At 54.8% G+C, this 26,485-nt stretch overlaps 1 protein-coding gene across 1 annotated transcript in view; it reads left to right on the forward strand.

The window, feature by feature from the left end:
• The first annotated feature begins 289 nt into the window (after nucleotides 1–289).
• DOC2B (double C2 domain beta) overlaps nucleotides 290–26,485 on the forward strand; it is a 31,221-nt gene continuing 5,025 nt past the window's right edge. Inside the window, exons 1-4 of the mRNA XM_021524898.3 lie at nucleotides 290–829; nucleotides 12,539–12,618; nucleotides 19,182–19,256; nucleotides 21,669–21,778. Of these exons, the coding sequence (XP_021380573.1) occupies nucleotides 496–829; nucleotides 12,539–12,618; nucleotides 19,182–19,256; nucleotides 21,669–21,778 (599 nt within the window). The 5' untranslated portion in view covers nucleotides 290–495. The remainder of the gene's footprint in view (nucleotides 830–12,538; nucleotides 12,619–19,181; nucleotides 19,257–21,668; nucleotides 21,779–26,485) is intronic.

Raw genomic sequence — 26,485 nt, forward strand, 5'->3', positions numbered from 1 at the left:
CCCTGCCCGGTGAGCTCAGCCCCCGGAGCGGGCACCAGCCCAGCTTTGCCAGAGGAATCCAAGCCCACCTCCCCTCACCCCATCACCCCAACTTCTGCCGGGGCCCGGGGAAGGAGCAGGGGACCGGCTGGCCGCGCTGGTGGCCGTGTGGCCGGGGTGGCAGGCCGGCCACAGCCCTCATTCCTCCGCTGCTGGGCACCGCTTTGTTGCTAGCTGGTGACATCACCCAGAGCCCACCCCCTGCCTCTTATCCGTCTCTCCGTCTCGCTCATTTATTCCCCGGCAGCGCTGGCAGGATCAGGGGCTGTGCGAGCGCCAGGGCTGGCAGCAGCAGCATGCGTGCGGCGGCCGAGGCTCAGGGCGCGACAACCACGTAAAGGAGCCCGCCGGAGCATCCTCCTCACCTTGCCCCCGCATCCCCCGGCACAAACTTCCCTCTCCCGCACGGTCCGGGCTTCTCCGGGGGGGGAGGGCTCGGCAGCGACAGCCGCGTGCATGACACTCCGAAAAGGAGAGAAAACGACCATAAGTATCCAGGAGCACATGGCCATTGACGTCTGCCCCGGCCCCATCAAGCCCATCAAGCAGATCTCCGACTACTTCCCCCGCTTCCCCCGCGGGCTCCCCGCCGCCGTCGGCCGCAGCGGCGGCGCCCCGCGCCCCGCGCCCAGCCAGCCCTCGCTCAGCCCCGCCGAGCCGCCCCGCGACGACGACGAGGATGTGGACCAGCTCTTCGGAGCCCACGGAACGACGCCCGCGGAGCAGCCGGCCAAGAGCCAAGCGCCCGAAGAAGCGGTGGACCCCGAGGGCTACGAGTCCGACGATTGCAGTGAGTTCTTAAGTTTCCGTGGGAGTTTGCTCGGTGCTGAGGGCATGGGGTGGGTGTTAGGGCTGGTTGTCCGTCTCGGGGAAGCCTTCCAGGCGTGTGGCCGTCCCTGGCATCACCCTGCAGCGCCGAGAAGTCCCCAGGTGTAGCCGGGGAGGCTCTGCCGGCGCTGCCCTGGGAGTGTCCGTGCCGCAGCCAGGCTGGCTGCTGAACCCAAAGTAGGGAAGTCTCCCGAGAGCCACCAGTTGCTGTCGTGGTCGGTGCACTTCCCTGCCTCGTCCCTGCTCGGCTCCGTGCCTCCAGCCCTCCGGCTGGGCTCAGAGCCTTGTATTCCGGCTCGGTGGTGCGGGCTGCTCCAGCCACCCTGCTGATGGATGAGCTGGAGATCCGCTCCAGCACCGCCCGGCTCCGCGGCGGGGAGATTTGTCGGGAATGACATCGGCCGGGAGAGCTCTGCCCTCTCCCTCGGCAAACTCTGGCGTGTCATCCCTCCGTTCCTCACAGAGCCCTGCAGGAGAGCAGGGGGCCTTCGGAGCAGAGGGCTTCGGCTCTGCTGGATGCAGGTGTTTGCAGCAAGGGTTAACCCCTCCCCACCCGAAACGTCCTTCCCGCAAGGCAGCCGCTGCCTGGCTCTGCCGGCCGCCGGGATAACCCCGGAGTTAGAAAAGCCCCAGGGGCTCGGTTCAGCCCGGCCTGCGGGGGCCAGACCCTGCGAGGGGCTGGCCACAAAGTTTGGAGCCGGGAGATGCCGGGGAGCAGGGGGTGGGTGCTGCTGGGCGCTGCTGCGTGCTCGCCCTGCGGGGAGGCTGAGCCTCAGGGCCCAGCGCCGGGCGGTCGGTGGCTGTCCCCCGGCAGAATGTCACCGCCCTGCCTCGGCATCGCTGCCTGGCTGCTGCCGGGTATTCCACAGCCCAGAGCGTGACCCCAGGCAGGGCTCCCGAAGGGCTGCAGGGTGGCACTGCTGTCCCTGTGTCCCCCCTCTGGGCACAGCCCTGGAGAGGCTGGTGCTGGGTGCCAGCCCCAAACTGGCACACCTCTGTCCCCATGCTGCTGTCGGGGTCACGCTCTCCGCGGAGAGGCGACAGCCCTGGCACTGCCGGGGAGAACATCTCTGCTAAGCCGCGTTTGTCCCGGCCGGGCAGTTAACGGGGACTTTAACCGGCTTTGGATCATTAGCTGCTCTAATTATCCCGTCTCTGCTCCCCGTGGCAGCAGAACGGGAGAAGCCGGGCTGCAGGGCCAGGGGTGTGTGGCCCAAAGCACTGGGGAGAGCAGCTTTTCTCTGGGTGACTCGCATGGAAATTGCCCAGGGCGCTGCATTCTGCATTTATCCCTCGGCAGTGCTGGGTGCTGGATCCTGGGTCCTGGGTGCTGGATGTGGATCCTGGGTGCTGGATGTGGATCCTGGGTGCTGGATCCTGGATGTGGATCCTGGGTGCTGGATGCTGGATCCTGGGTGCTGGATGTGGATCCTGGATGCTGGATCCTGGGTGCTGGATGCTGGATCCTGGGTGCTGGATGTGGATCCTGGGTGCTGGATCCTGGGTGCTGGATGTGGATCCTGGGTGCTGGATCTTGGGTACTGGATGCTGGATGCTAGATCCTGGATGCTGGGTGCTTGGTGCTGGATATGGATCCTGGGTGCTGGGTGCTCAGTGCTGGATGCTGGACCCTGGGTGATGGATCCTGGGTGCTGGAAGCAGCCTGGCTCGGTGCTGGGTGCTGGAAGCTGGGTGCTGGAAGCAGCCTGGCTCGGTGCTGGGGTGGTGTTTCTCTCACCCAGGCTGGTGTTAGGAAGTGTTTCCTGCAGCTAACAGGTGTCAGGCAAAACTGCTGAGGCTGTTTTGCCAGAGGTGCGCTGGGGTTTGGGCTGGCAGAGGCACAGCGGTGCCAGGAGCAGAGCAGGGAGGTGGCAGTGCTGGTGTCACATCTCTGGGGACAGCACGGGGTGGCCCAGACACCCTGAGGACACCGGCTGGCATGGATGTGCAGGATGAGACTGTCACTCCCCCATGTTTAGCAGCCAAGTTGTAAATCCAGGCAAGAGCTGCCTGTACCCATTCCCCAGGCTGGGAGCAGGGAGGGGATCCGTGCAGCCTGACTGGAGCCATCAGCCACGCTGGGGAGTGTGCCTGAGCTCCCCCACATCTCTGGAGGGTGATTCAGGGCTGCTGCATTAGTCACCTGCACTAAATTTCCCCTGGAGAACCTGTCTGTGCCTGCACGCCAGGACAGCGCTGGGGTGTTGGTGGTGCCAGTCCCCTTGGGGGGGCACAGGGGGTCTCTGGTGTTGGAGCCTGGGTGCAGCACCCACAAATCAAGGTTTTGCCAGGCACATCACGCCTCACTCCTCGGAGATGCTCCAGCCCAGCCCCGGAGAGGTGCAGGGAGAGGGATTTTGCCGTGGCAGAATCCATCGGGAGGAGGAGGAGGAGGAGGAGGAAGATTGAATGGCTCCCTCCTGTTTGTCCCACCTGCCTGTGGGTTTCCCTCCTCCCATGCCAAGGCAATGCTGCTGGGTGGGAGGAGGAGAGCTGCCCCTGCCTGGAGAAATGCAGCAATTGTCTGGGTTTCCCCAAGCTCCTTCCTGCCTGGAGTTACTGCTCCAGCCTGGGCGTTCTGGGGTTTTTCCAGCAGCATCTGAGCTGCCATCCCAGCCTGAATTCCAGGAGGGCTGTGGGGGGAGAGCAGGGTAGGTCCTGCCTGGCCCTGCTGCAGCTCAGGTGAGCTTGGCTGGCTGCACCCTGTTCTTTCATCCTCTGCTGAGTCGTGCTCCAGAGCCCACCAGCAAACCTTGCAGTGTCCGTGGAGCCCGTGGGAGCTGCAGTGTCTGCTGCCACCCGGGCAGGGTGGCCTGAGGCAGGTGTGGCACCTGCAGGGAGCAGGGATGTGATGGGGGAATGTCAGTGCGTGATGGAATCGGTGCTCTGGAAAACTGAGAGCCCCCAGGCTGAGGGAAGCAGGTGAAATCCTCCCAGAGATGGGCAGGGACCTGCCTGAGGTGGGAGGACAGCCATGGGAGGCTCAGGTTTGTGGTTCTGGACACTTCTCCAGCAGCCTGTTGAATGCAGGCAGCAGGCAGGGAACCAACACAGCAGATAATGAGTGGAGACATCTGGGCTGGCTCTGGGATCACTGGGAATTTAATGGAGCCAGCTCTTCCCATCAGACCTGCCAGCAGTGCTGCTGTGAGGGTGTGCAGGGTTGTGGTGGGCACCCCGTGCCATGCCAGGGCCCTTGGGAGACCCTGGCAGAGGGATCAGCACTGCCCTGACAGGGCAGGACTCTTCCTACAGCAGGTTTATCCCCGAAGAACCGCTGAGGAGGTGGAAGGAATGAGGCAGGAGAAGTGGGAAATGGGGATTTGGGTGGTTTGGTGCTGTTGGACCAGCGTCTGCTGTGAGCTGAGAGGACCAGGCAGGAGGCTGGGGAGGGGGGATTCGCTCCTGCTGCCTCAAGACACCTAGCTGTCACCTCATTTTTGGCTCCCCTGGCTGGTGCCCTGTGACAGCAGCAGGTCCCCAGGGTCCCCAGCCACCAGGGATGCTTCCCACCCCGCCGGGCAGCACAGTGCCAGGGAAACTTGGTTTGCAAGGAAAATAAGCAAATGCCAGCTAGATGGCAATGTGCCACCTATGAGGAGCTGCCTATCGCCTCCCATCTCCACCCATTTCACCCAAATGCTGCTGCCCCTCCACTACCTGCCCTTTCCCCTCCACAGCAGCAGCAGGAATTTGTACCTGAGGGATTTTTAGAGGTCTCTGAAACCCCTGCAGGAGCAGAGGTAGAGACAGTCCCTGGGAGGGAGCAGCCATCCTCCTTTAACAGGCAATCAAATTTCCAGCCCTTGGAGAAATGCCCCGTTCCTTGAGCTGCTGTTTGGCTTTGGAAAGAGGCTCTGGTCACACTGGAATTCTTTCCTTCCTCCAAATGTGCTTGGCTCTGGGTTTTCAGGTGAGGAGAGAGCCTGAGAGCCACGGGCTGCAGCTGGAGCCGGCATCCCTGGAAATGTTGCCCCATCCTGCTCCTGCCAGCGCTGTGGCACTGTTCCTCTGTGCACAAACCCGTCCAGCTCCACCTCTTGCCCGGTTTTATTCGTGGAAGAGCAGCCTGCCGAGCTCTGGAGCCGCAGCAGCATGAAAAGCACTTCTCCAAAGTGCAGCTGAGAGGCCAGCCCTGGTGCGCGGCGGCTCGTGACGCCTGCAGCGCCACACGAGTTATTTAGGAAGACTCTTATTTTGAGCAAAGAAGATAATTAGGCAGGCAAAGCCATCATGGAGATATTAATTACTGGCTGCTTGAAGACGTAAAGGAGGAGGAAGAAGGTCTGAAGGGGTGCAGGGTTTGCAAGTCACCTGGCAGTGCTTTTGGCCAGGCAGGGGGAGGCAGAGGAGACGGCGAGAACGAGCAGGGTATTTACTTCTGAAACACAGCTCCTTAGCATATGCTGCAACTGCTATTTATAAGCTTTGAATCGTCTTTTCAATCCAGATAAGGGCAAAAGAAGTATTTTTCTCGCTGAGGAAACGAAACAAACCACCACTGATTTCAGCAGAGCACGGCTTTGCCCAGCGGAGCGCGGCCCGAGCTGAGAAATGTGTGCAGCAACGGGGCAGTGTCACACCCAGGTGTCCCAGGGGTGACTCTGGAATAGCTCCTCCCTGCTTTCCTGAGGGATAGATGGATATTTGGGATGTGCTGGTGTGGGGGAGCTCTCTCACCTTCCCGCTGACCATCCCAGCAGCGATGCAGGTGCAGGCTGCACATCCCGATCCCCCGAGGAACGTTCCTCTTCCCAGGGATTGCCCACAGCCAGGGACACCCTAAAGTGCTGGAGGTGAGCAGGGGGCACCAGAGAGGAAAGCACACGAGGGGGAGCAGGGTCTGGCTGGGCATCCCTCCTCCAACAGCCGTGCAAGCAGCACATGGGCTGTGGCCTCTGGCACCTCGGCTAACGAAGGAGCCACGCAGCTGCTGGGTAACGAGGTTCCCCCTCCCACAGCCTGCCCAGCCCTTCCCCTTTCCCAGTTCCGGGGTGCAGGAGGAGGGACAGGACCGACACCCCCTGTTCCACCACGCTCAAGGGGTCCCCAGATCTCTCCTCGTTGTGTTTAACACTGAAGGCAATTTCGGGGGGTTGTTAATTGCAATACTGTACTTCATTAAAGGAGGAGAGCGGGAGAGATTTGAAGGCCATCTCTGAACTGAAATTGCTGAAAGTCTAATTGCTGCTGACATCAGGGACCATTTAGTGCTGTAAAACATAATTGCATCTCTGAACTGTTCTGAGCAGATAAGTGTTCCTCTGAACACTCCTCCTGGAGAAGACAGAAGAGCTGATGAGCATCCATCAACCAACCTCATGAAGAAGCAGCTCCCTGCTCCAGAGCTGACCGGGCACTGGCGCCGTGTCTCCAAAATGAAGAAATATTAATTGCTGCAGATTTTAAGTGAAAAAACCCACGGCCAGGCAGGGAACAGTTGCACGAGAGAAAAGTTGTTTGTTCCTTGCTTCTGATCCTACTGAGTTCAGCCACATCTGTGGATCTGCTGAGGAGGGAAGGTCTCCTGCCTGTGTGCTGGATCTGGTCCTTCCTGGGGTTTTTTTGTAGGATTGGGAATGATCTGCCCTGCCGGCAGCAACAGATCTGAGTCCAGTGGTGCTGATGGGAATGTTCATGCCCAAATACGCTGTGCTGCCCCTGGGACATGCCCCAAAACCTCCCAGAGGATCTGCTTTCATGGAATAGCTGATGGTGACGCCAGCTTTCAGACAAACCCCATCCCAGCTGCCTCCAGCGCCTTTCCTGGCTGCCGCTGGATCCCGCAGCGATGCCGTGCCTGGAGCTTCATGCCAGAGGTCAGTGCTGCCATCGGGGGCTCTGCAGCCCTCAGAGGCTGCAGCTCCTCAGCTCAGCACCTTTGGGATCCATCCCTGGCAGGGCAGCGTCCTGAGCGGATCTGGGGTGCTGCGGGTGCAGGGTGAGCTGCAGGGGATGCTGCTGCTTTCCAGGGATAACCCTGAGGAAAAGCCAGGGAAATGTTAGGAAAACGGGAAGCTGGACAAGACAAACGCAGCTCTGAAGCAATGTGGTTAATCAAACGTTGCCTTTTTATTCAAGATAAGGTGGTAGTTTATATAAGCTTCTATATAGTTTACAGTTACAAAGGCACTCTGATTGGCACACTAACTTTAAGGTGTTTAAACTTTAAGGTGGCTAAACTTTTCACACTGCAGCTCTACTCTAATTCATGCTCGGATAGTTGATTATTTTGTAGTTACCTTAACATAATTTCTATCTGCACGACAACTGAATTCTCCCTGCATCAAAGGCTTCGAGGCCCCATCAAAGCCTCTTATCAAGCCTAGTCTGACTGAGTAGCTCAAACTTCATTCCAAACATAAATTATAACCTCTGTCTCTCAAGAATTCTGCAACACTGAGGCTTTTCCAGGTCGGGATGCCAGGGAGGCAGGAGCACACACAGCCACCCACCAAAATGTTCTCCAGCAGCCTGGCTTGGAAATGGCAGGATGTGATTTCTGTTCCTCCTGAGGAGTCATTTACCAACATTTTATACGGGCCTCTAAGTGCACAGAATTACCTGCTGCCTTTCAGGACCTTTAAAATTATCTCCATTGCAAGGGAAAATTAAAGCAATGGAAGAATAGGGACCTATCTTTTATAGTGCATTAAAAAATACCCAGTCTGAAGGTTACTGAACCTGTGCTTTCTGTAAGGGAGAGCTAATCCAGACAATCCCCAGCAGTCTTTTTACTGCTCCACTCTGATCTCCCTGGCACAAAATCCGTGAGCAGATTATCTTGGGAGCAGCAATGCTGATAAGCAGAGGGACTTAAGGCTTTTTGGACTTCTTTTTAATTAGTTCTATAGTGGGGTTTTTGTGTGCACACCTCAATTTCTCCTGGTGTAGAGCTTTGCTGGGCTTTCAAATGGCAGTCACACCTGCCTTGGGAAGGTAAGGAGTGTGCTCTGTCATCACTCCCAGGCTTTGCTGAAGCTTTTCCTGGGAGTGTCAGTGGCTCTTCCACATCTTGGGATGTGAAACTCTTTACCTTGGAGCATCCCAGGCATCAGAGAGGGCGGCTCTGCCACCCAGCACAGCCCTGCAAGGACAGGGGCTGGGGAAGGGAGCAGAGCACAGATTTATCTTTATCACCACATCTTGCCTCTCACCCCACAGGTATAAATAGAAGCTCCTTCAGCCTCGCCTCACCCTGGCACAGCCGGGAAATGTCAGCAATAAACAATAAACTCCTGCCAGCTCAGTGGGGCTGTGCTGGGCTGCCCGAGCCCACGGACACATCTGCTGCTTCTGCTGCCCCCCAATCATCCCCTGGCCCCCCGAATTCATCAAAACGCCCAAAGGTCAGTGGGAGAAGAGGCCACCTTCCCGTGCAAGTGGGATTTATTTTCCCTTTTAGAGCCCGTGTTAAAAGGCAGGCCCTGGTCAGCGCCTTCCCATCAATCTCTCCCGGCTCACGGAGAGGAAGGAGGGTCAGAACCTGCTAATGAGTTCAGTTTTCCTAATGGTTATTTTATCATTGGAGCAGAATAATTGTAATAATAATGATACATCCTGCCTGCTGTCTGGAGAGTGCCCGAGCTGCCTTTGTAATGCCTGACAAAGGCATTTATTTATATTTTTTATTTGCAGCCTCTGTGATTAGAGGGCAGTGTTCAGAATAGCCCAGTCGAGTTAAATAATCCTGCTAACAGCGCTTTGAGTCTAATTGCTGCCCTTTTCTTTTTTAGGTACTTGCTCCCCTAATTAAGATCACAATCGAGCTGCATCTCGAGTGGGAGGGGGAAAGCAATTAAAGAAGGGGGATTAGGCTGCCCTGCAGAGGTTTTGGGCACAGTTCTGCCAGCTGGGGATGCAGGATTTCCCCAGCCAGGGCTGGAGATGCTGCTGGGGTTTGCAGGAGGCATTGCTGGGCTGCTGCTGGTGGCTTGTGCTGCCCCGTGCAGGAGCCCAGGGCTGGGATGGGGCTCCTGGCAGTTCACTGGGTGCTCTGGGGGGTGCAGGGGTGCCTCCTGCCCTTGGTGTAGCTGGAGGTCTCCTGCCACCTCCCCAGCCCTGAGCAGGAGCTCCAGCCTTGTCTGTGCTGGATCCATCCCTGGCTGTGCATTCCCAGGATGTCCCAGAGGCTGTGGGACTGTCACCGTGTCCTTAATGTGTCCCATGAGTCCTGGGCATCCTCTGGCTCCTGGCTCTGGTGGCAGTGCTGGCCTCCAGCCCCACAGCAGCTCCTTGGCTGCCAGACCCCTTTTTGGCAAACTTTTCCTCCTCCCGTTCATCAAACAACCACATTTGTAAGCAATTAGCACGCATTGTGCTGATGTTTCCACATCCCTCTGCCCCTGGATATTGAGACTCACACTTCCTTGGGAACTGAGACTCACCATCCACAAAAACCCCTCTCTGCTTAGAGGAAAACTCCTCCAGGACAGGAGCAGAGCCCGGATGGGAACCCTGCACCCCTGGCCGTGCCCCCCCACCCCTGGCAGCTCCAGGAGGAATGGGAACTGCTGGATTTTTGCTCATGGGCTGCCAGGGCTGGGAGCAGGACCCGAGTCCCCACCTGCAGCACAAGCTCCTGCTGCTGTCTCAGGGTGATTTTGGGTTTTCCCTGTCTTGCTCCCCGCTTCCCTCCCCCCTGGGGGTAGGCTGGGGTTTTGTCAGTATTTCCTGGCCAAACCCTGTTTGCCCGGCAAGCTTTTTAATTTGTTTTATAAATTGCTGAACTGCGGGCCCCCTTCTGTGATAAAAATAAAATAACAGCTTGAACTCGGAGGGCCGAGCGGTGGGGCTGGCAGGAAATGCTGATTAAAGGGCAGGTGGAAATGATGAGGCTCCGAAACCGGAGGTTTCATCTTCCGCTCTTGAGTGAAAAATGCAGATTTGGGAAGTTTTGCTGACTTGGTTTGTGGAGCCTCCAGCTTCTCACGCTGCCATCCTTGAGCTGCCCGTCGCTGAGAGCACCCAGAGCACTGCTGGTCCTTCCTCCCTGCAGGGGTTTAGCTGGGAATTGCTCTGGAAATGCTCATTTGAGTCACAGAGGATGCACAAGGTACAGCAGGTTTGGCCTCACCCCTCATCTTCCCCTGGCAGGTAAAACCCCACTGATTTGTGCCTTACCCAGAGCAGGAGCTAATGTGCCATGAAATTGCTGCACAACGAGGGGGGTGCATTATTCTGGCAGAACTCTTTCTGGGTATTTACTGTGCTTTGAACTCAAGATATTTGCTTGGGAGAAATGATTTTTTTCATTGGCCAGCAGGCAAACCTGTAGCTCCTTTGCCTTTGGGCTGGGAGATCACTGTGAAATTGCAGCAGGAAGGTTTCGGTCCCCTGAATATCTTTAAACTCCGTGCTGGGGGGGAAAAATCACCTTATTTCCTCCCATAAAGTTTATCCAACTCTCCTCCAGTCAGCAAACCCTGCTTTGATATTAAGCAAAACTGTTCTGGTTTTTATTTGGGACATTTTTTCACGTTCTGAACGTGGCAGGAAGGTGCATTTACCTTGGAAACAGCGGTGGGATGGTGTTTGGTGGCAGGGCAGCACTCAGGCAAAACTCTTTTGGGAAGCTGGGCATGGAAAAGTGGGGTTTGCTGGGTCCAGAGCCACCCTGGAAGTTCCAGGCTGGTGGCAGGTGAAGCTGAGCCAGGGGAGAGGCTGCTCCATGCCCAGGCTTTGGTGTGCAAATCAGGCCTGGGAGCCTTGGAGAAGGTTAAGCCATGTTTTTGGGAAGCCTGTCTTTTTAAGGCTTTTCCTCTGCTTTGGATTAGTGAGATTAGTGCTCAGATCATCCAAAGGGAAAGAATTTGTCAAATCAAAAGGACTTTTGCTGCTGAGGCTCTTCTGGTTTTGCTCAGCTCCCCTGTCCCATCCCTGTGTCCCATCCCAGGAGATCCTGGGGATGCCATAAAGGAACCCTGCGCTGATTAAAAGCTGTTGGTGTTTTTCATTTTAACCAGGAAAGTATTTCCATCCTCACTGGGTTTAATTTACAGTTTGCAGGCAGATTGGAGCTGGGAAGGGATCCCACTGGTGGCTCATTTGTTTGAAGGTGTCACTATACAAATACACATTCTGGGAATGCCAACAGCAGCTCTCAGCTGTGTCCCAGCCATTCCCAAATCTTCCCGGGGGAGATCCTTCATCTCCTGGGGGACTGCTGGCTGCAGTCAGGCTGCTGAGGGATGGGGATGTTATAAATGAGAATTTATTCAGCCAGATTAAAAATAAGGAAAAAAATAATTTTATTAGTGGTCAAATTCTATCTAGCCAGCCATGGAAAAACACAGAGCCGAGCCCGGGGATTGACCCTGGGTGTGCCACAAGGAGTCAATCTCAGGAGAGGTTTTCCTCCATGCCCACACACCTCTATCCTGGCCCAAGTGGTGTTTATAGGGAAAATTCCACCTGAAGCCAAGATTTCAGCAATCAGTCTTTTCTTCTATTCAGAGTCCGTAGGTTAATAAGATTTTCTTTTTTTTTTTTTTTTTGATGATGAGGAGGAATAATTCAGTGTCTGGAGTAGGTGAATTCCTGATGAGATTTTACCGAAGGCTGCATTCACATGGATCTGCCTGAGGATTTCCATGAGATCCATCTTGGGCCCTTTACTGATGGTCAGCACCTGGAGTCCAGCCATGGCCCATCCCCATAGCCACATCCTGTTACTTGTAAATCAGTTTCCAATATACACCCAGTCTTGCCTGCAAAATACAAATAGGCATAATCTAACAAGTATCCAATATTACATATTTCATACAAGGAATGGTGTGAATTATATTTACTACACTTAACAGGGATAACCCAGGTGAGAGCCCACGGAAGCAAAGGCCGTGGCTGTGAAGTGATATGTGGAATAAATAAATAGACTCCACAACTCAATGTAGTTATGAAGTGGGTATGTATGTCAGCGCCCGGCACAAGTGAGATCACTCTCCAAAAACTTGTGCCCCGAGCTGCCGTCTGTCCCAAATCTGTATTCACAAAGGTGTTCCATGTGCAACACATTACACAACTTTTCTGTGCATATTCAACCCCTGTCCTCCTCTCTCAGGCTAAATAGGTCCATGCCCTTCTGGGCACGCATGGTTTGCTGTGGTGGTCCCTGGTGGTCTCTGAGGCTGAAGATTGTGGTCTTCCTCTGGGTTGAACTTTTGAACTTTTCCCCTCTGTGCATGCTTTTGGTCTTTTGGTGTCTTACCTGAGTATGTCTGTCAGCCTTGACATGATTGGAGACAGAGGGGTCCCTTTATCTGGGTTCTTTGCATTCCCTGGTCTTCTCTGGTATTGTCTTTTATGCAGGAAGCTCCAAAGATTTACGTTTCCCTATGCCCTTTGTACCATGGCAGAGGTTTCTTTCACGATACATTCATTTTGTTAGCTCAAGTGAACTCCAAAAATCTCTACTTCAGTTGCAGTGCTGGCAGAGCTGCACCCACTCATCCCTCACTCCTCTCCCAGGGCCGTGCCAGCCAACCTGGGAATGGCCACCAGCCTCCCAGCACGCAGCCACGTTTCAGAACAGGGCTCCCAGCAGGACGCTTTGTGTTTTATAATGTCTGCAGCCTGTTCTTCAGCATCTCCACGCACTCCTGTCGTGCTCAGAGGGAGAGCAGCCCGTGCTCGCAGGGTGCAGCAGGTTAATCGCATCTCTCCTCCCTTGCAGCCGCGCTGGGGACGCTGGATTTCAGCTTGCTCTACGACCAGGAGAACAACGCTCTCCACTGCACCATCAACAAAGCCAAGGTAGGGCTGAGGGGAACCCGAGCCTTGGCTGCGAAATAAGCAGGGTCTGTGCCTTTATTAATGTTCAGCTCTTTATTAAAAAGTCAGCTGGGCAGGGGGCTTGACATGGATTGCGTTGTAGCTTTTTCCCAGTAGCCAAAGGGGGAGAAGGCTGCAGGGTCTGTCCCTGGATTCTCCATGCAGGATCTGTCCCTGGAGTCTCTGTGCAGGATCTGTCCCTGGATTCTCCATGCAGGATCTGTCCCTGGAGTCTGTGCAGGATCTGTCCCTGGAGTCTGTGCAGGGTCTGTCCCTGGATTCTCCATGCAGAGTCTGTCCCTGGATTCTCCATGCAGGGTCTGTCCCTGGGGTCTGTGCAGGGTCTGTCCCTGGATTCTCCATGCAGGATCTGTCCCTGGAGTCTCTGTGCAGGATCTGTCCCTGGATTCTCCATGCAGGGTCTGTCCCTGGGGTCTCCATGGCACACTGGTATCTGGAGGTGAAGAGGTGTGCAGTCTATATCTGAAATCCCAGCAGACCACCCTCTCTCCATTCCTCCTGGCACACTGGTAGTCGCAGGGTGGGGGGATGTGCAGAGCCTGCTGCCGAGGTCCAGCAGCAGCTATCCCTCTCCTGCCCTCCTGGTAACACCAGGAAGAGTTTGTATTCCTTTGTCCCTGCTTCCCACAGCCCAGTCTGGTCCCCTGCAGGCTTTGGTGACAGGTCAGACACAGACCAGGGATGTGGTTCCCTTTTCCCCAACCAGCGCACCCATCCAGCCCCCTCCACTGTGCCCAGCCTTCCATTTAGGGCTGTTTTCATCCCCAAAACCCCCTCCCATGATTCCACTGGATTATTTTGCATCCCGGTCCTAGTGTGGGTGGGGTTGTAGGTGATTCCCAGGAGCAATTAGCTCATTAACATTTCAATGTCAGTACTTAGTTGGAGCCAAGTGTCCCAGGCAGGCTGTTTTGTTAATACACCCAGCATCCCTGGTTCCATCAGCTTCCAGCTCCGCTGCCATCCCAGCACCTCTGCCCGTCCTTCCCTCCATCCCGGGCGTTCCCGGCGGTCGGGATCCGGCTGTTCGTCCCCTGTGACGAGCTGGGATGGATGCTTTTTCCAGCAGCCCATCCCCACGTTGTTATTTACTGTCACCGGCTGTCGGGTTATAAATGGCTCTTTTAAATGCTGCTAATCACGGCCCCAAAGTGCTGCTCCTCAGCGCCTTTGCCGCCTGCGTGATTGAGGCAATTTAGGGGCTTTTTTTGCACATTTGGGAGCGGAAAGAGGGAGCTGAGGTCCTGGTTCAGCCTCAGGGCCGGTGTGAGGTGCTGCTGGGGGCTGCTGGGTTCCCCTCTGCATCACCCAGAAACGAGGGCTCCGGGGGGGCTGGGGGGAAAAGACCCTGCAGATTTTGGGAGGGGATGGAGGGTTTTCACAGAAGGCAGGAGAAGAGGCTGTGAGCTGAGCCCCAGAGGGTCAGAGCACGCTGTTTTACCTCCACAGGATGCTCCTCTCCCCTCCGTGGCTTGTTTGCAGCACACCCCCCCAGTCTCATCCATGCTGGAATACAAGCAGCAAAGCTGGATTTTGGGGATGGGTGTGCAGGGATCAGCTCCTGGGGCTGCTCCTGGCAAGGGCAGCACCCCCAGGTGCCCGGCAGGGCAGGGCTGAGGCAGACAGGGCTTTGCTTCCCTCTGTCTCCTGTGAATCCGCCGGGTCAGGCTTCCCTCGGCGCACACGGGAGCCGTGCCAAGGAGGAGATTTCTAATTGGGTTTGGAGTGGGTGGAAGACAGGGAGGAAGGAGAGCTCTGGGCAGCAACTGATAAATCTCACATCAGCGAGAGCCCAGGGCTGCCAAAGGAGAGCCCTGGTCCCCGCTGTGCCCACCCAGGGGTGTGGGGGTACCCCAGCATCGCCCCTGCCCGCGGGCAGGGCAGAGCCCCCCTGGCCACCCTGACGTTGAGCTCTCCAGTCCTGTTCATTTCCATTCTGCTCTCATTCTCCCATTTTTCTCTTTTATTTACATTGCCATCTGCTCGCTCTCATTTCATCTCTCGCCTGGGGAAAGCTGCCAAAACTTGACTACAGAAAGGTAAGGGCCAGGACCCTGCTGGCTCCAGGGCTGGTGTAATAGAGCTGGAGAGGAGGAGATGGGGGAAAAGCCCCACAGTGCTGGGATGTTGTTTACCCTTGCCCAGGGTCGCTGTTGAGGCAGGGATGGGAATGAAGAGACTCCATCTTCAGAAGGCAAAGAATGATCTTTATTCAAAAGCACCTCTCTCTTTTGTAGACAACATCGTGAACATTAATTTCATTGGTCTTAAAGTGAAAACATTTCACCTGATTGGTGCACTGGACTTAGGTCAGTGTGGTAGAACATATCTATAAACAATATGAACGGGAAAACGAGATAATAGATTGTTTACATTCCTCCTGGACTTTTCCCCAGGCTTAGCCTGGCAGAAATCTTTCTCTTTTTCTCTCTGACTGAACTGAGAATAGCCACAGCCCAGCTCCTGGGTACCTGTGTCACATTTCCTCCAGGGAAACACTCTCAGGATGTGCCCAACTCCAGCAGCTCCTGGAGCCTCTGTTGCTGCCAGCAGCCATTCAAACCTATTTCAGCCACGTGAGACACGTTTTTCTTTCTCTGTGCTAACCCCAAACAACCTCCCTCTCTCCTTTTATTCTACTTCCCTCTATTTTTTTTTCTATTTTTTTTTAATCTCCAGCACTTCTATATCTGCTGAAGCTCCTGACGAGTCCCGTTATCACTGCTGGGCAGCAGCAGGTTCAATCCAACCTGCTGTGCTCCACCAACAATTCCCTGGGACAGCCACTCCACGTGGGAATTCACCCTGCTGCTGTGCCTGGGAATGTCGCAGGGGTTCCTGAGCGGTGGAAGTTCACAGCAGGATTTGGGAGGCTCTGGGTGTCACCAGACAGGTGGGAGAAGGCAGGAACAGGCAAAAGCAGCCAGGAATAAGGAGGGACAAGCAGAAGCAGCCAGGAAAAGGCAGGAACAGCCAGGAGCAGCCAGGAAAAGGCAGGAGCAGTCAGGAACAGGCAGGAAAAGACAGGAGCAGCCAGGAACAGGCAGGAAAAGACAGGAATAGGCAGGAGCAGCCAGGAAAAGGCAGGAAAAGGCAGGAGCAGCCAGAAAAAGGCAGGAACAAGCAGGAACAGACAGGAACACACAGGAAAAGGCAGGAATAGGCAGGAACAGCCAGGAACAGGCAGGAAAAGGCAGGAAAAGGCAGGAATAGGCAGGAGCAGCCTGGAACAGGCAGAAAGAGGCAGGAGCAGCCAGGAAAAGGCAGGAAAAGACAGGAGCAGCCAGGAACAGACAGGAAAAGGCAGGAAAAGGCAGGAGCAGCCAGGAACAGGCAGGAAAAGGCAGGAAAAGGCAGGAGCAGCCAGGAACAGGCAGGAAAAGGCAGGAGCAGCATGGAACAGGCAGGAACAGCCAGGAAAAGGCAGGAGCAGGCAGAAGCAGGCAGGAGCAGCCAGGAACACGCAGGAAAAAGCAGGAACAGACAGGAAAAGGCAGGAGCAGCCAGGCTGGCAGCAGCCACCTGGCACTGATGGCTCTGGGTGCTGGCAGCAGCCCCGCCTGTCACACTTCAGGCACGGCTGAACTCAGACACGTTGTAGCTCAGCTCAGATCAATAGGAGAATAAATCAGGGCATTGTGGAAGCTCATTCCTGGACTGCAGGAGCAGCCAGGCAGGCAGGAGGGCTCTCCCTCTCCCCTGCTGCCCTGCACGAGCCCTGGGATTGTGTGGCTCTCTGCTGTCCAGTGTGGGATGCGCTGGGCATCACCACCTCCCAGAAAATAGGATGGAAAAGGATTTGGTGAATGTGCAGGCGCCTGGTTTTGTGCCCTGCCGTGCCATGGCTTCGCTGAGACTCGGTGCTACAGAGCCCAGCCTGCTCCAGGGGATGGATAGGGGCATGCAGCAGCACAGACACAGCAGGCTGTGCTGTCCTATAGCTCCAGTGGTCTCCTGCTTTTGGGAGAAAGATGCCTGGGACAAGGCTCAGGAGGCTGTGGGGCGATGGTGGAGGAGCTCCTGGCCCCAGGCAGGCCATGCCAGGCAGCTGCTGCCCATTGGAGCATCCTTGGGCCAGGAAACACCCAGGAGTTTCCACCCCACTGAACATTTGGCTGCTCCCTCCCTTCCACCCGAGGCAAGTGCTGGAGCATTACTTATGTATTAACTCATCAATATTTATCACTGCAGGGAAATTCCTCCAGCTGTCGGGCTCCTCTGGGCTGGCAGGGTGCAAATGCAGTTTGCCCCCTTTCAGAACGGGATGCCTGGGAGTTCTCCAGGCTGGGTTTTGGGCAGGCAGCTCATTGTGGGGTGAAGGATGGAATGAATCCATCTCCTGTGATTTCTGGACGCCTCTAGTGTGGCATTAATCGGCAGCCCGATTAGCCCAAGCTGTAATTAAATCCTATTGATTAGCTAAATGTCACTGGCATGGGGAGCAGCTGGCACAGCCTGGCATGCAGGGAGCTGGAGGTCTCTGTAGGATTGCAGCAGAGACTTTTGGGGTTGGGTAGAGGAAGAGAAAAGATGAAACTCAATCCCAGCTCCAAAAATCAGTTGGAGCCAGGGAGGTGCCCCAGCTGGATCTGAGGGTGACTCTGTGCCTTGTCCCTCCCTGCTTCTCATCCCTCTTGGAGAAGCTCCAGGCTGGTGGTCCCTCCACCAGGGGAAGAAATGGGGGTCCTCCCTGTGGGAGGGGTCCTGGCAAAGCAGAGCCCTGTTAAATTCAGCTGTTTGTGCCAAACACGGATCAAGTGACACGGGAGGGAGGTAGACGTGACATTAGGAGCCATTTTCCAGGCTCCTGTCACTCCATCTTCCATAGCACATCTATTAAAAAAGCCTTTAATAGCCTCCTCAGAAGGTAATTTAATTGAGCTGAATTGATGGGTGAATTACAGAACTGCCTGTCATTCTCCATCCATTTGCCTGGGAATCTGCCTGCTCTGTTCTGGTTTCATTTGCTCGGAGCCCGGGCAGGTTGGGCACCTCGAGCACCAGTGGATAGTGCAGGCAATTCCCCCCAGAGTCTGGGGACAGCCCAGCCCCTTCCTGCCCTGGCTGCCCCATCCTCATCTGCTGGGCCAGAGACATCACCCCAGAGGCTGCTCTTAAAGCAGAGCCCTTCACCTCCATTCACTGCTGATATTTTTATCCTTTCGGTTTTGCTGTAGAAGCAAAATCCTCTTTGCTGGGCACCATTTGGCCTCCCTTGCCCCAGGGCAGCACACTTGTCTCTGTAGCAGAGCCCTTGAGACACTCCCAAGGTCAGGAGCATCCTGGCCAGAACTCAGAGAGGATCCTGTGATGCTGTGGGTCAGGCTGGGTGAGTTATCCCCTACCTGTGAGGCATGGAAATGATTCCCCCCAGCATTCCCCTGCTCCATTTGCCCAAATCCTGGATGATTGCTGCATTCCTTCTGCACGCAGCCATTCCAGCAGCAGTCCATACAAATTCTTCCCTGCTGCTGGATGCCTGGCAGCTGCACACACTCTGCTCCTCACAAAAAGGGTGTGAGGACTCTTCAGCACCCCCAGCCTTGTCTCCAAGCCCAGGCTGGAGGATTGGATGGGTACCTCTGCAGAGAAGCCCTGCTCTGATCCAGCCACAGGATTGCCTTCAGCCAGCCCAGCAATAATTCCTGCAGGGATCCCACAGCCAGGCTGGAAATAATCCAAGGACTTCCACCGTGGAACCACTCTCATTTCTACTTAGCACTGGTGAAAATTAGGCTCCATTTTTCACCCTCCTGACTTGCTTCCCTGCCCTGTGGAGTTTTTTTTTTCCCATGCAGTTTGTGCAGGTGTGGCTTTCAGCTGGGTTCGTGCATCACTCCTGGATAATTTTCAGGGGGTTTAGAGGAGGAGCAGAGGCACAGCTTGTGCCCTTCCTCTGCCCAAAGCAGGGCATTGCTATAACAAACCTGATCCACGCCATCCTTTGAGAGCTGGGAGGGTCTTGTAGAAAACCCACCAGGAATGGCCACAGCGAGTGTTTCCTTGGACTGGTGCTCCTGCAACCCCAGATTTCCCTGTGAACACCACAGCATCTGGCTGGCACCAGCCTCCCACTGGCCTGGAGCTGTTCTTCCTTAATAACTGGGAGTAGGTAGGTGCTATCACACCCTCTGGAAAAGGCACCACAACAGCAGAGGTGTGTGTTTGCTCAGAAGCAATTATTAAATGACAGAACCCTGTAATTTCGAGCCTGGGAAAATCGCTGCACTGATTTGCTTCACCCCCAAATTAATCATGATGAGGGTGGCAGAGCTGGCTGCTGGGGGGGGAGGGAGGCAGGGAGGGGTGGATGGTGCCACGTGCAGGTGAGCAGCTTCCCCCTGCCCCTCCTGCACGGCACAGGTTGGAATGCTGAGCCTGGAGCCTGCAGAACCCACTCTGCCCTCCTTCCCCAATCCTGGGGAAGCCTCGGGAAAGTTTCCAGGGAAAGAGGATGGGCTCCACCCTGCCTGCCCAGCATCCCAGTGCCACCCTGAGCCTGCTTTTTGCTGTTCCCTCTCCAGGGCCTGAAGCCAATGGACCACAATGGTTTGGCTGATCCTTATGTCAAGTTGCACTTGCTCCCCGGAGCCAGTAAGGTGAGAAACATTTTCACTTCTCCTTCCTTTCCTGGGGCTGCAGCTTCTCGGTGGAATTCAGGCCTGGGAGAAGCTCCTCACCCAGGGGCTGTGGGCTTGAGTTTCTTGAGTGAAAGGTGCTCAGAGAGAGCAGGAGGTAAGAATTGGGGTTGAATCCATCCTTACAGGGATGGAAAATGCCTTGCTGGGAATCCACTGGCTGGCAGCCAGGTGCCAGCCCTGATTCCTTACCCTGGGAGCCCAGGATGGGAATGCTGCATTCCAGGAGCCCCCGGGAAGCACCGAGTGAAGCAGCCTCAGCTATAAACAAACCGGACCATTTTAATTTCCTTTTTTGTTTTCCGCCCTTATTCTTTTGCATTTAAAACCCCTCAGATCATAATAAAACAGAGTATAAATCATAAGGGAAATATTTCCATCTCCTTAGGTTCAGCGCTTGCTGGAGAGAAGAGTAATTAAAGATATTGATGTGTGGTGAGAGCTCGGTGTAAGTGACGGGGATGTGGAATTTAAATGCTCAGTGTGTGTGTTAGGAATATTAATTGCACTCTTACTCCAGACGAAAGGAAATACCTTTTTTTTTTTTTTTTTGGGGAGGGGGGGGGAGGAAGGTGTATTTACTTGTTACAGTTCAGTTGGATTAATTCCTAATGTTCAGGGTGGCAGAGGGAGTTTTTAACCACATTCTGAGCTTCCGCTGCAAACAGAGCCGGGAGCGCTTTCATCAGCAATATTATCAGTCATTTCCATGTTTTGCAAATCCATTGATTAGCATTTCTGCTGGAGCTGGTGGAGGCAGGAGAGGGAACACAGGAGCTGCACAAGCCATGGGGATGCCCCCTCTGCTCCATCTCTGTGCTTTGCTCCAGCTCTGCCCTGGGAGAGGGGAGCAGCTCTGGGGGGACTAGAGATTTGTCCTGGGCTAGTTGTTCCAGCAGCAGGACAGTCCCTGAGTCCCTTGGGTGTTTCTGTCCCACATTTGGGCTTGAGAGCTCTTGTGGGTGTGGGAATCAGGGCTGGATCCATTCCCCGTGCAGAGCTGGCTGCTGACTCCTGAGTCATTCCAGATGGGAGAAAAAGGCACTCCCGGAGCTCCTCTGATCTCACTGTGTCCCTTCCCAGGGCAGTTTAGCAGCTGGGTGATGTTCATGTCACCCACTTTCCTTCCCAGTCCCTGGAGCTGCAGGGATTAGGATCTGAGCAAGCTGTGGGTGCCACTGGGACACCTTCCCTGCTGTCCTTGTCACTCGGGGCTCCCAAGGTGGGGGATGCAGCAGCTTCCCACAAAGATCCACAGGACAACTTGGAGGTATCGATGTGCTGAGAGTTTCCTATGCCCAGCAGCAGCTGAGGCAGGGATTGAGTTGTCTGACACCTAATTAGAGGGGAAATTGCTGCTCTGCCAGGCGGTGCCAGGCTGGGAGCCTGGTGGAGAAGCCCAGTCTGCAGCCTCAGCCTAATTTTGTCTGCTCTTCCCAGAAGTGAGGACAGCTCAGGGGGCAAGGAGATCCATGTCCCCTGAGCTGGGGAATGGCAGTGTGCCAGGATGTCCCATCCACGCAGGGGACACAAGCCCTGCTGTCCCCATCCTCCTGCTCAGCAGGGCTGCTGGAAGGAGCTGCTGGTGCTGACAAAACACCTGCCAAGGAAGTTGTTTGGAGTCAGGCAGGATCAAGAGCTGTGCTGGGAGTAGGAGTGCAAACAAGCAGCCAGAACAGAAAATCAGCATTTTTTTATTTAATCCAGAAAGTATTTTTCCCCCCTTCCTTGCTCTCTCCTGCTTAAACGAAATCCTGCTCCGTGCTCTGCCAAGGTTCCCATTTTGCTGGCGGTTTCCAGGATGCAGGATGGGGGGTTGGGATGGTTTGGAAATGAGTGAGTTGCTGTGTCCCTGCCTGTGGCAGCAGCTCTGTGGCCACAGAGAGAAACACAACTTTCCCAGGCATCATTCTGAGAAAAATCTGTGAGAAGATCAGAGAAAAGAATGAGAAACAATTCTTATCTCCACTTGCTACACCTGGTATCATGAGCATGTAGAATGTGTTATAGAAATTTGTTTATCTCTGTAACAAAGGGTGGTTATTTAATTAGCCAATGATGATAGTGTTTTAGTTAAAAGACCAATCAATTCCACCTATAGCAAACTAAGATATAAAAGAGCAATGGGTTTCTTAATGAAGAAAATAGTCAACCTTCTTTAAATGCACAGAGTCTATGTAAATTATTACCCAGCCAGGGATGACCCACTTGCTGCGGTACCTGCCACCCAGATTTTTGCTGGATTAGGGGTGGCTTTGGGCCAGCACTGGGGCGGAAGAGTGACAGCACCCATTGCCCCTCCATCTCCAAACTGGGCCTCCTGTCCTGCCCAAGTGGCCCATCCCACTGACCCCACCTCCTGTGCTTTCCCAGGCAAACAAGCTGAGAACCAAAACGCTGCGCAACACCCTGAACCCCACGTGGAACGAGACCCTCACCTACTACGGCATCACCGACGAGGACATGATCCGCAAGACGCTGCGGTAGGGCCGGTCCTGGGGGACACGGCTCCCTCCCCCTGCCCTGTGCCTGCTGTCCCTTCTCGGGCTATGGGTGTTGGGATGACCCCAAGGTTGTAAAAATCCTTGATTCCCAGCCTGCACAGCCAGACAAGTCTGAAATGTGTAGGGTCTGCCTCTCAAGGTTGTTTGTTTTCCCGTATTTAGAACATTCTTTCTCTGAGCTGCTGAGCTCTGTCTTGCAAGTCAGCCATTCTGTCTGCCCTCAGGGTGGTGTTTGCATTTTATACCAGAAACTACCTGTGCTATGTTTACAATAATGTGCCAATATCTGTCATCTATGTTAGACAGTGTGTCTGTGCCTTAAACCAATAGAAAAGTGTCACCATCACAGCAAGACATGGAGGGCAAGGAGAAGGAGAAGGAGGTCAGGACACACCCAAATCCCTCCATCTTGTCCTCTTGAACCTCATTCTAAAAACCCCCAAAATTCTACTTTTTCATCCTGTGTTATCCAACTACCACACTACTCAAACCCTTGTGGCTTGGAATTCCTTATAAAAAGTTGGCAGCTTTTTCCACGGGCTGAAATCGAAGCCACAACTGTTTTTGAAGGTCTCTGAGCCCCCTGCCAGGGTCTGGAGGCTCCTGGAGCTGCTCCCAGCAGAGCAGGGCAGAGTTATCCCCAGCAAAGGCAGGAATGTGCGTGCCCTGCGTGCATCCATCACCCCAGAGCCACTGACACCTGACTGACAGAGCCTGGGCTGGGGGAACCAGCCAGGAGCCTGCTCCTGCTGCATCATCACCTTCAGGACTCTCTGGCTGGCTCCTGCCTGCAGAGGTGCCATGGATTGGGTTTAACCTCTTCATGCCCAGCTCTCACGGGCACGTTTTGAGGCTTTGTGGTCATGTCTTGCTGAGAAAATCTCCTCAGGGAAGTTCTGGACTCCTGTCAGAGCTGAGCTTTTTGTTAGAAAGCTGGGGGTACCTGTGAATTATTGTCCAACTAAGCAAAGAACGTGAGTCTTTATTTTATTATTTTATTTTGTTGGCTCGGTCTGTGCATTCAGGGGCTGGGAGAAGTTGTGAGAGGGTGGAGGCGAGCAGGGGCAGAGCTTGGAATATGCTCTGCAGGGAATGCAAAGATTTTTCTTGTTTTAGCCTCTATCCCACCTGGAGGAGGGCAGGAATTGTGGGCAGCCTCGGCTGCTCCATCACCACACGGATCTGGGGCTGCGCTGCAGGATTTGCTGTAAGATCCACTGGCAGAGAAAGGATTCTGCATCCTTCTCCAAGGACTCAGGGCTTTGCCAGCTCCGTGGCTGGAATCCCACCCTCCTCATTTGCAGGTGCCCTGGGAATTTGTGATTTTCCTCCTGCCAAGAGCTCAAAGCTGCCTGGTGAAAGGTGCTGCTCGCAGGTGAAGCAGGGGCAGAGCCCACCTGTTGTCTGCAGGGTGCTGGGAAATTCAGCACCGTGGATTATTATTTCACTTGGAAAACATTAGTCATGCTGGAAGTGCTGCAGGCTGGTGGGGCTGGGAAGCCTCCAGTTTGTTGTTATTATTGGTGGGTATTTTTTTCACTGCAGGCTTTGAAGTTTGCAGCCTCCTCAAGCGTGGAAATGGGTTTGTAAGGAGACGTTGGCTGAGTTGTTTGCTGGAAGGCGACAGGGAGCAGCAGGGCTCGACCACCACTTTTTCAGGGCTCTGGGAGCTGCTTCTCCCTTGGGAAGGGCTGTTTATCCTGGAGGCAGCAGGGAGCTGTGGGATGGGGGATGCACCAAAATATGTGCGGGGCTGGATTTGCCTTTTTCCCCACAGAAATCCTGTGCTGCCCTTTCCCATCCCTGCCTGCCAGCCTGGGTGCTGTGGAGCTCCTTGTGCCCTCCCCAAAGCTCAGAACTGTGCATGGACCCCTGTACCCCACCTGGGACCCCTCAGTCTGCAGGAGAATGTGGCTGGATGGATTTTAAAGATCATTTCCTTTGGGCAAGGACACCTCCACTGTCCCAGGCTGCTCCAAGCTCTGTCCAACCTGGCCTTGGACACTTCCAGGGATCCAGGGATGGCCACAGCTTCTCTGGGCACCCTGTGCCAGGGCCTCCCCACCCTCACTGGGAAGGATTTCTTCCCAAATATCCCATCTAAACTGGCCACCCGTCAGTGTTTTGGTGTGGCTGGAGCTGTTTCTCTGCTCTGAGCTGGCTCTTCGCTCTCCCAGTGCCGCTTCCCGCAGGAAACATCTCCGTGCACTGTCCTGCCTTGGGTGCTTTGCTTCACCCATCCATCTTCTCCTCAAAATATCTCCTTTTCCACGAGGAAAAGCCATCTTCAAAGCCAGGAGGAGTCTTGATTTTCCCTGTGCTAATCAGGAGAGGCTCCTGCCAGGCAGCTGCTTGAAAGAGCATCAGTGATGCTCCCGTGGGTCTGGGCGGTGACCATTCCCTGGGAGCCTCCCTGGTGCTCAGCTGGGCAGGGAATGCAATTCCAGAGTCTCTTTAATGTGAAAATAAAGGTGGAGATCAAAGCTGCCGCCAGCTTTCGCCTCCCTGCAGCCTGGAGATGTGTCAGGGAAGCTGGAAAAGCACCCAAAAATCTTCCCTGCCCACCCGGTGGGACGTGTCCAGCATGGAAAGCTGGGGTGGTGCAGTGTGGGGCACTGTGCCAGTGCCTGCAGCTTCTGGAGGGGACAAGTGGCATTTGTCAGGGCATCCCAGGGAGCTGGGTGTTGGATCCCCTCCTGCCCAAGCCCACCAGCCTCACAGCATGGCCAGACAGGTTCTCCCTCATCCCTGCGTGGCCTTGTCCAAGCTGGTGGAGTGACTTTGCTGTCACAGACCCCAGGAGCCAGCAGCGTTCACCTCCCCGAGGTGAAGGAGAGGTGAAGGCAGCCCAGCTAATTGCACTGGCAGGCAGGATTTTGTTAATGATCCAACCCCCTCAAAAAGCAGCAGATATTTGGGATTTCGTGGAGAGCAGCAGGTGGGAGGATCTCGAAAGGTCTCATCCATTCATTGAATTAAATATCCCTGAGTGTAGCCCAAGGCTTAGCAGGGATGAAGCCACCCACCAGCCTGGGAAAAGGCAGGTTCAGAGCCATGCAAAACACACTGGAGTGCACAGATGGATGGCATTGGGGACAGATTCCCTGCCAGCACCAGGGGGGAAATCCCACCCCGGAGCCCCCATTGCCACCACAGGGTACAATGTCAGGGGGAGGCAGAGAAATGCTGCAAGGGAAACTGAAACAGGCAGGAGACAATCTCCTCCATTTAAATAAGGCATGTAATATACAATAAATAAATTGCATTCATAATAAATACCCGAGCTGGCCAGATATTGGATACAATTATTCATATCCAGATATATTGGTGAGGTGATGCATTATTCATGGGGTACTCAGCTAGCCCACGGATGCCAGGAATTCTTTGTTTAATCATGTGTTTGACAAACATCATGACTCATTAAATGTATTATTCAGAAAATAGTATTTGATCAGGACTAATAAGCAGAGTGCAGCCACTTAAAGGTTTGGGGTCCCAAATTGCTTTACTCTGGATGAATGAGGTTTGCTTGGAATTGCAGGTGCACTCGTAATTACAACTCATTTCTGCTGTGGTTTCTGTGCTTCGACTTGGAGGCATTTTGTGATGGAGCCCGTGATGGAATCCTCCTTTTGTTTTCTGGAGAACTGGACTTTCCCAAGGTGTTATTTTGTCTCCTTGCCTGGTGCTGCCTGTCCTTAAACCAAGCCAGCATCACCTGCTCCTCCCGCAGAGCCGCCCTTGCTGCCATGAGGGATCTGAGATGCAGGGGATGATCTCAGGCTGTGCAGGGGGCTCAGAGCCTCGTCCCACCTTGGATCTCAGGCTGTGCTCTGTGTGTTTTTGTGGCAAAGGATCCTTGCTGACCCCCATTCCCCCTTTGCACACCGGGAAAGAGGCCGAGGAGCTGGTGTGAGGGAGCAGAAGCCGTGAGTCAGCTGCTGGAGCTGCTGGGTGAGTCAGGGCTGGAGCCCAGGAGCCCGGGCTGAGTAGGAGGGAGGAGAAGTTTAATGAGCAGTGATTGTTCATTTGCTGCTTAGTTTCCTTCCAAGGTGGTGTTCACAGCCCTTGATGTAAAGATCAGGACCCCACAGTGAGGATATCAAATGAAACACCAGGTTGGAGGGATTTGGATTAATAAGGAGATGTGAGAAAGGGGTGAAGCTCCAGCTCCAGGTGGGGATGGAAGGGAATGAAGCTGCCACAGGCGCCTCGTGCTGTTTGGCATGGGGCTGATTTTCTAACCCAAGGCATAAAAATTTCCATCAGATGGGTTTCTCCTAATAAAATCCAAGCTGGTGTGATTGCATTATGCCTTTTTCCAAAGGGAGGGATGGGGCTGGAGCTTCCTGCTCATCTCGCTGGCGGGCCAGGGCACTGCAGTGCTGGAAATGCCATTCCAGTGGGGATGAGCTGCAGCTGGGAAGAGGAACTGGGACTGGGGGCTGAGCCTGAGGCACTGGCAGAGCTGACACAAAACCCCCTCTGGGCAGCACACACAGGTGGGCACAAAATGTGGGGACCCACCTGAGAGGTGGCCAGAGGTGCTAGAGGGAATGGGCTGGGAGAGGTCTGGAGGTGTCTCCAGCTCCACTGTGCTGCCCAGGGCAGGGACAGCTCCCAGGCCCTGCAGATGTGCCAAAAACCAATTCCCAAGGGCCTTCCCATGTCCCTGAGGGCACTGAG

The sequence above is a fragment of the Lonchura striata genome, chromosome 20 (assembly GCF_046129695.1).
Source record: "Lonchura striata isolate bLonStr1 chromosome 20, bLonStr1.mat, whole genome shotgun sequence".
Lineage (NCBI taxonomy): Eukaryota > Metazoa > Chordata > Aves > Passeriformes > Estrildidae > Lonchura > Lonchura striata.